Source organism: Otolemur garnettii, unplaced genomic scaffold, assembly GCF_000181295.1.
Source record: "Otolemur garnettii isolate 467f Iridium unplaced genomic scaffold, OtoGar3 scaffold00084, whole genome shotgun sequence".
In the NCBI taxonomy this organism is placed as follows: Eukaryota; Metazoa; Chordata; class Mammalia; order Primates; family Galagidae; genus Otolemur; species Otolemur garnettii.
In genome coordinates this window covers 7443081-7451441 of record NW_003852479.1, presented here as the reverse complement: position 1 = coordinate 7451441, position 8361 = coordinate 7443081, and the positions used below count along the sequence as shown (strand labels likewise).

The following is an 8361-nucleotide window of genomic DNA, read 5'->3' as shown; positions in this document are numbered from 1 at the left end:
GAAGGACGGACAGTGGCTCGAGCAGGAAACAGAAGGAAGAAAGGGTTCAGTGGTGCTGGAACTGGAGCAGGACTAGGTTGAGATGAAAGCTTGAAAAAAGAGAGAAAGCAATAAGATGCAATCTCACAACCCAGCTCGGGGAAGGAAAAATAACCTGAGTGAAAATGGTGGGAAATTAGGAAGAAAGACATGCAGGAGACACAAAACACACAGAAACAAAGGTAGGATGGGGTCGGGGTCGGGGTCGGGAGGGCTGATGGCTGCAGCCCGCCGGCCAGCACCACACTGATGGCTGCAGCCCGCCGGCCAGCACCACACTGGGGAAGCAGCTGCATTTGTAAAGTATCTTTTTTTTTTTTTTTGCAGTTTTTGGCTAGGGCTGCATTTGAACCCACCACCTCTGGCATATGGGGCAGGCACTCTACTCCTTTGAGCCACAGGCGCAGCCCCTATTTGTAAAGCATCTTTAACAAGGTAAATCTTAACACCTGGGGTGAGGGTTAAGCTTAAGGAGGAAGAGCTGTAATAAGGAAAGTACGTAAGTGCTGTGTGACTTCTGGCAGGTGAAATGTTAAAAGAGAGGAAGTGGTGGGGTCCTCCCTGAGTGTTTCCCAGGCTGTGGGGGACCCTGCCACCTCACAGCCTGCTCTCCACAATGCAATGCACAATTTGTTTTTAAATACAAAAATGAAACACACACACACACACAATGGGCTTTGGAGCAAACTTTTCTGGGTTCAAATTCTGACTCTTCTTCTTGTTAATTAATAGTTCTTCTGAGTCCTAGTTTCCAAATCTGTAAAAAGGTTTAAGGTGACTACTTTAAACAAAACATCCTGTGCTTGCTGGCAAGTAAGAGGCAGCGTCCCCCCCCACCCCCCCATCCTCCATCTAGAACTCAGTTTTGCTCCACCCAAAATTAGGGTTGCTAGAAAAAATACATGCAATAGTTGGGACATACTAAAACATGATTCCTTATTTACTTGAAATTTAAATTAACTGGGTGTCCTGTTTTTGTTTTTCCTAAATCTGGCAACCCTACCCCCCCAATACCTTGTACCAACCACGCAATTGAAGGCCCCGTGAAGGGTAAAGGGTGGGTGCTGCTGCCTCCCACTGGCAGAATGTGGTAACACAGCCCATCCCAGAGACTAGTGCACCTGCCAGCGATGGTTTTCTCTGCAAAAAACGGTGCACAGCCTCACTGGGGATGTGATGAGAAGCTTTTTATTATCTTGCTAATCTTTTACTCTAAATGCATCACTAATGCAATCCTTCTATCTTTTATTTTAATTTTCTCTGGTACTAATGTATTTCTTCTCAGCTGTGTGGTTTAATAAAAAATAACTGCACATTCAAAACTTATGATTTCCTATTAGAGTCCAAAATATATTTTGTTTAAATATATAAATTTTCACTTGAAAACCATTTTATGGGCCCAGCGTGCATCTGCTGTGTGACTCTGCTTAAAAAGCACTTTCAGGTCACTGTTGGTACATGTCCATTTTTCTTGGCAAAATGGTGACGTGTTTTATGCGTGTCTGACATGTGGGTGCGTGGAAGTAGGTAGCACTAACAGGTGCCTGAGAAGACGACAGCTCTGTTACTGTGGTGACTGTGGTGCTGCTATGTTCGTACAGGGCCGTGACAGAGGGGGAGGGGAGGGTGCTGGGCAAATAGCCCCTAATAAGCGAATGTGTTTCTAGCAGGAGCTGAGGAAATGCAGAAGCCCTCCCAGGCACTGTCTCTCTGTGTCTGTCAGCTGAACAGTCCAGGACTGACCGGGACATGTTCCACTCCCTCCCCGTAGCCAGTTAAACCTCACTGATGGCAGCTGCAGCGCCCTGCTCTCCACCTGTTTGGGTGTAGCAGACAAACCCCTGTGCTTCTTGCCCGCCTCTGCATGCACCAGAGATAAGTTTGTTCTCAAAGGCTTCTCACCCACAAATCCAACTGGGTATTCACACTGAGGTCCCCAGGCTGCCAAAGCAGTCAGCATTTGAGCCCAGTGGCAGGAGCAGTGGTTAAGTTTTGTGCCTGGGAAATGCCACCTTTTTTCAGTTGAACTTTTATAAGAGCGCAGGCTCTTGCTGGGTCATCTCACTTCTTTTATTCTAATGGAGGTGCTGGAACCAGGAGCAAGAGCCAACACTCCTGAGGGTAACAGTATCCCTTAGTTACCAAGACTCAGACTCCCTGGAAGATGGGAGATCATTCTCAGAGCCCACCTTCCTCCGGGAGAGGGTCACGGAGTTCTTACACCCTCCCCAAAGCCACTGTGTTCACCCACATTCTCTTGCCACACTCTCATCTGCAGCTACAGGGCTCTTTGTCACACTTCTAATCTGCTGTGTTTTTCTTCCACCATCACCAGGGTTGTGACGGCCTTCACGGAGTCAGGAGCAGGGAGGGCTGGCTGTTGTGACCGTCTGATAACTACTAGATCATTAAGTGACTTTTACAGCCAAGGAGGCTTTGAGGCTGCATCTCCTCTTACATTATTGTGGTCATTAAGCATCTTTAAAACCATCTGTTATTGACAACACATTGTTCTCATCATATAGCTAAGCCTCCAAGCTCAGAAGAGGAATTGGAATCCAGGATGGAGGAAAGTGAGCAGTTCCTGCAGAAGCTGGACAGAAAGGCTGACAGCAAGCGTCTGGACTTGGACAGCTGCAGGGTAACAAGAGTGGACATCAGGGAAATGGGTCTGTATGAGGTTGGCTTTGGGCTTCATTTGGGGACAACAGGTGACACATATGCAGTCACCCACCTGCTCACCCCAAACCTGCAGTGGTCCCAGACAATTGTAGCAATAGCAGCTGCATCGCTATTAAAAAAAAAAAACCCTCAAAAACCAAGTTAATTGATCCTTCCTCAAGTTTTGCAGACTTGAGCTGAGTTTAGGAGAAACTGAATTCATTTGTTTGTTTTTTCCTGAGAAAGTTTACCCCCCAATTGCCCCTTGTGCTCTGAAAATCACCTTCCTTGCAGATGATATAAACTCAACTGTAAAACTAGACCCTGCTGGGAATTTAAAGGATATTGTGTTGTTTGTTATCTATGGTATGAAAAGTGTAACTACTGGCAATTATTGGCTACACCTTCTGTACACAAAGATATGCCTGCTCTCTACCAGGACGTTGTTTGGGAACAGCCCTCCCCTGTCACATCACCCTGCCTTCCTGTTGCTCAGACACCTTAAATCAGATTAGACCTGCAGCGACTCAGAGCTGTCTCACATGACACTAAAATTAACCATCACCTCCTAAAAGTCCAACCTGTTAATACTGTGCAGTGGGGACTAGGTTTCAGTATATGCATGGGGGGCAGAAACATTCAGACCATCTCACTGGTAGCATTTCCAGTGAGGGTCCTTAACCCTTTGTTAGTCTGTTCAGGTTGTTCTGTGACAAAGAACCTAGACTGGGGAATTTACAAGCGAAAGACGCTTTTTCTTTTTTTGAGACAGAGTCTCACTATGTTGTCCTTGGTAGAGTGCTATGGTGTCATAGTTCACAGCAACCTCAAACTCTCTGGCTTCAGCCATTCTCTTGCCTCAGCCTCCCAAGTAGCTGAGACTATAGGCTCCCGCCCCAATGCCCGGCTATTTTTTTTTTTAAATTATTAAATCATTGCTGTGTGCACTAATGCAATCATGGGGTACAATGTGCTGGTTTTATATACAATTTGAAATGTTTTCATCAAACTGGTCAACATAGACTCCACAGCACTATTTTTTTTGTTGTTGCAGTTGTCATTGCTATTTTTGCTGGCCTGGGCTGGTTTCAAACCCGCTTGCCTCGGCGTAAGTGGCCAACTGAGCTATGGGCGCCACCACGACAGACACTTATTTCTCCCAGTTCTGGATGCTGGGAAGTTGCAGATGGAGGCCCTGGCAGACTTGACATCTTCCTGGTTCATAGGTGGTGGCTTCAGTTGTGTTCCCACATGGGGGGTGGGCTCTCTGGGGTCTCTGTCATAGGGGCCTCTTCCCATCCCAGGACCTAATCACCTCCTGGTTAGGGTTCTTCAGAGGGACAGAAACAGGATCTTTACAGGTGTAGCTATAGAGATGTGAGGGGTGTATTAGGAGAATTGGCTGTGTGATTATGGAGGCTGGGAAGTGCCCTGACAGGCCCCTGCAGCTGAGACCATGGGGGGCTGGTAGCATGGCTCACTCCAAAGGCCTCAAAACCAGGGAAGCCAATGTTGTGGTTCTCAACCTGAGGCCAAGGCCTGAGAGCCTGGGGGCCGCTGGTGTAAGCCTGAGGAGCCTGGAGTTGTCCAAGGGCAGGAGAGGACTGTGGTCAGCACCAGCAGATGGGTGGCATATCGGATTGTTTGTCTTTTCTGTTTGTTCTCTCCTGGGCCCAGCAGGTTGGGTGGTGCCCTCACATGGTGAGGATGGATTGTCTGCACCTGGTGCACGTAGACCCACACACACTAATCTCCTCTGGAGACACCTGCACGGGCACACTCACAAATAAGGCTTCAACTTGACACTAAAATTAACCATCACCTCCTAAAAGTCCAACCTCTTAATACTATGCACTGGGGACTAGGTTTTAGTATATGCATGGGGGGCACAAACATTCAGACCACCTCACATTTTTATTAAAATTCACACAATTGTGTTTGGAATGGGTCTTTTACGAGGGAACCCTGTGCCCGTGGTTCTCAAATCCCTGTGTCAGAACCACTTGTGGAGCTTGTGGAAACACAGTCGCCTGAGTCCAGTGCAAACCTGAGAGTCGTGTCCCCTCAGCGTGGGCCCCTCACAGGATTGACCAGCCCCTCCTGGGGCTCTGACGCCCACTGAGGCTCGACCACTCCCTTGTGTTTTGTGCATGGCTGTCGTACCTTCCTGACGGGGTTACTAACAGAGAGGAGGCTTCATTTCCCTTAGGAACTAGAAATATTGGGAGTGAAAGCTTATGGGACAGAGTTCACACTAACTCCATGCTTAATGTCAGAGAAGCACATGTTCTTGGTGGCCTTTTTTGGCCTTCTTGATACATTTGATAGACTTTGATGAAGTTAGGATCCTGGTGAACAAGATGAAATTGCTCAAGTGCTTTAAATACTATGAAAAGGAAGCAGTTTTTCTCTCATCCACGGCTTCAGAGTTTTGTCTGGTCTGGAATGGCCATGCCTGTCACTAGAGGGGCAGCTCTTCTGACTGCTGCCACCGTGTCACGCACACAACATGTGACGAGGGAGCAGGGCGATCCCCCCTCTGCTTTGGGGTTGCCACCCCTGGTTCTTGTTGCTGCAGGGGGTAAGGGTGCCCTCTGGGAATCTCTTCACAGCGTGACTTTGCTCTCAGCAGGGTGGCAGAGGCTCACAGAGGGCTCTAGGCGGCTTTGTCCCCACGTGGACCTCCACATCTTCCTCTTTTAAGTGTGCCAGGACCTTTCAGGGGGTAATAGCCAGGTAGTCAAGATAGAAGGCAAAGGTAACGGGCGAACTCAAGCTCGGCAGTCCTGGCCAGCAGAGCCTTCTGCAGGCCCTTCAACCTGGGATCCGATAGTGACAGGTGATGATGTGAGAAGGTTTCGTGGAACAGAATTTCCAGTGCACACTCCTGTAGTCGTGTGTTAGAATTACCGTCACTGCTGGTGGGTTTAGCTACATAGAGGAGGTTCTGGGAAATCTTATGGAAACACCACTGCATTTTGAGAGTGCAGTTTTTTGGTGGAAATAGAAAACATCTCATGAAGTGGGAGATGCAGATGTCACAGAGTCTCCCACACAGCTGTGTCCTGTGCTGCTCAGAGTCCATGTGCCCTGCCCTCTGATCTCCTACAGGGCACAGCTGTGTCCTGTGCTGCTCAGAGTCCACGTGCCCCTGCCCTCTGGTCTCCTACAGGGCACAGCTGCGTCCTGTGCTGTTCAGAGTCCATGTGCCCCTGCCCTCTGGTCTCCTACAGGGCACAGCTGTGTCCTGTGCTGCTCAGAGTCCATGTGCCTCTGCCCTCTGATCTCCTACAGGGCACAGCTGCGTCCTGGGCTGCTCAGAGTCCATGTACCCCTGCCCTCTGGTCTCCTACAGGGCACAGCTATCCCCTGTGCTGCTCAGAGTCCATGTACCCCTGCCCTCTGGTCTCCTACAGGGCACAGCTGCCCCCTGTGCTGCTCAGAGTCCATGTGCCCTGCCCTCTGATCTCCTACAGGGCACAGCTGCCCCCTGTGCTGCTCAGAGTCCATGTGCCCCTGCCCTCTGATCTCCTACAGGGCACAGCTGCCCCCTGTGCTGCTCAGAGTCCATGTGCCCCTGCCCTCTGGTCTCCTACAGGGCACAGCTGCCCCCTGTGCTGCTCAGAGTCCATGTGCCCCTGCCCTCTGGTCTCCTACAGGGCACAGCTGCATCCTGTGCTGCTCAGAGTCCATGTGCCCCTGCCCTCTGGTCTCCTACAGGGCACAGCTGTGTCCTGTCACGTGGCACTGGGTTCTGCTCACCACAGGTCCAGATCGCATGTGCTCTCTTCCACTCACACCCAGTCACTCTGCTGCCTTTCCTCCCGGACCTGGAAGAACTGGATGTGTCCTGGAATGATTCCATAGGTGGAAACCTCCACTTAATCACCCAGCAAGTGCACCTGGTCCACAAGTTAAAGACCCTGAGGCTGGGCAGTTGCAGACTTACCACGGAAGACGTCCAAGCTCTGGGTAGGTAGGATGAATGCTCCCTTAGCAGGCGGCTTCACTTGAGGCACCTGTTGTCCTGAATCCCACAGCCAAACGACTGTGTTGCCTCCCGCAGGTGACGTGGTCAATGTACCACGCACAAGGCAGTGCTGAGGAGCCACGTGGCCCTCTGCCGAGCATCATGCTCAGCGACTTGGAGAAAGAGGGGAGGAGGCTGCCAGACACGGATCTTAAAACTCTTAGAACTTGCTCATCTGGGACTCAGTTACCTCGTCTGTCAAAGAGCAGAATTGGAGTAGATAAGAATTAAGTTCTTTTCTAATTCCATAATGATACTTCTCTCTTCTATTTTTTCCACCTTCATTTAAAAACATTGATCAGAACAAGGTTTTCCTTTTTTTTTTTTTGCAGTTTATTTTTTATTTTTTTGGCTGGGGCTGGGGCTGGGTTTGAACCCACCACCTCCAGCATATGGGGCCAGCACCCTACTCCTTTGAGCCACAGGTGCCGCCCCAAGATTTTCCATTTAAATTAGAACTAGAACCTCAGTTGCGTTGGTTTATGTACTGACCATGGGCTGAACCGTGCAGGGAAGTTGTGCTGCTCACCCAGCTGCTGTTTGAATGCCTGCTGGTTTAGTAGACGTTGTTAACACTTTTTATTCTCTTTATGCGGTGGGCTGATGACACATTTTGATTATTTGCATCTCCTTAAAGATTTCTGGAAAAACAACAATTTATGCCCCCTGGCTAGCCCATACCTGGAAAGTAGGGCCAGGCCAATGTCCCTAGGCTGTCCCTCTTGTAGCTGAGGAGAAACATCATATGTCGTGGGGTTGCTCAGATCCTATTTCAAATCCTAGTGCCACAACTAACTAGCTTTGTGAACATGGGCAAATCATTTAATTTTTCTGAGCCTCAGTTTTCTTATCTCTGAAATGGGGGTAATCTCCCTCTCAAAAAATGGCCATGAGGGTTAATTTCTATGAAGTACCTACCTCCTCCTGGGGCACAATAGGTGCTCGGTAGCAGAGGGGTGCTTTTTCCTTATTCTCTCGTCCAGGGCCCCTTTCTGTGGGTTTATGTGATTAATTAGACCCAGCTTTGAGCAGCTGGTTGTTGTCCAGCAGACTCACAAATTCAACACAAAATTACTCAGGTGTTAAAAGACAACTTAGGTTCATTATTTCTATGATTAACCTGATCTTCTTCATGATCTTCCGATTCGTAGGAAGCCAGAAAACAGAACTTCCGCCCTAGGACGCATCCCAAACTTGTCTGGCCCTGGAGAGAGGCTGCACCACAGCCCCACTGACGCTTCGTGCCCCTCCATTCTCTTCTCTGGAAGGCAGTCTGCTCCCTTTCCCATCAGGAGGGGTTCACTTTTCACCATGCTCTGCTCTTCTAGCCCAGGCTTCATGGCAGATGGGGCACAGGGAGAATAAGTGGTTTACTGATAAGGGAACACGAATCAGGAGACGTTTCAACATCATTACACCCCTTACGATTGCTTGTTATAGTATGGTAAACATACTGCACTCCGGTGCTGTGTCCTTTGCAGACATAACTAATTGAGCCAGGATCTGACAGGCATGACCTCAGGTGTTGCTCTGAACATTGCCGCAGGAGTTTCCTTAGCCATCATGTAATTGTGCAGGATTTTTCTTTTTTTTTTGTGACAGAGTCTCACTGTGTCACCCTTAGTAGAGTG

The 8361-nt window shown here is 49.1% G+C and overlaps 1 protein-coding gene across 1 annotated transcript in view; it reads left to right on the top strand.

The window, feature by feature from the left end:
- LRRC31 (leucine rich repeat containing 31) overlaps positions 1-8361 on the top strand; it is a 30482-nt gene that overhangs the window by 4249 nt on the left and 17872 nt on the right. Inside the window, exons 2-3 of the mRNA XM_003794679.1 lie at positions 2565-2708; positions 6505-6672. Coding sequence (XP_003794727.1) covers positions 2565-2708; positions 6505-6672 — 312 coding nt within the window. The remainder of the gene's footprint in view (positions 1-2564; positions 2709-6504; positions 6673-8361) is intronic.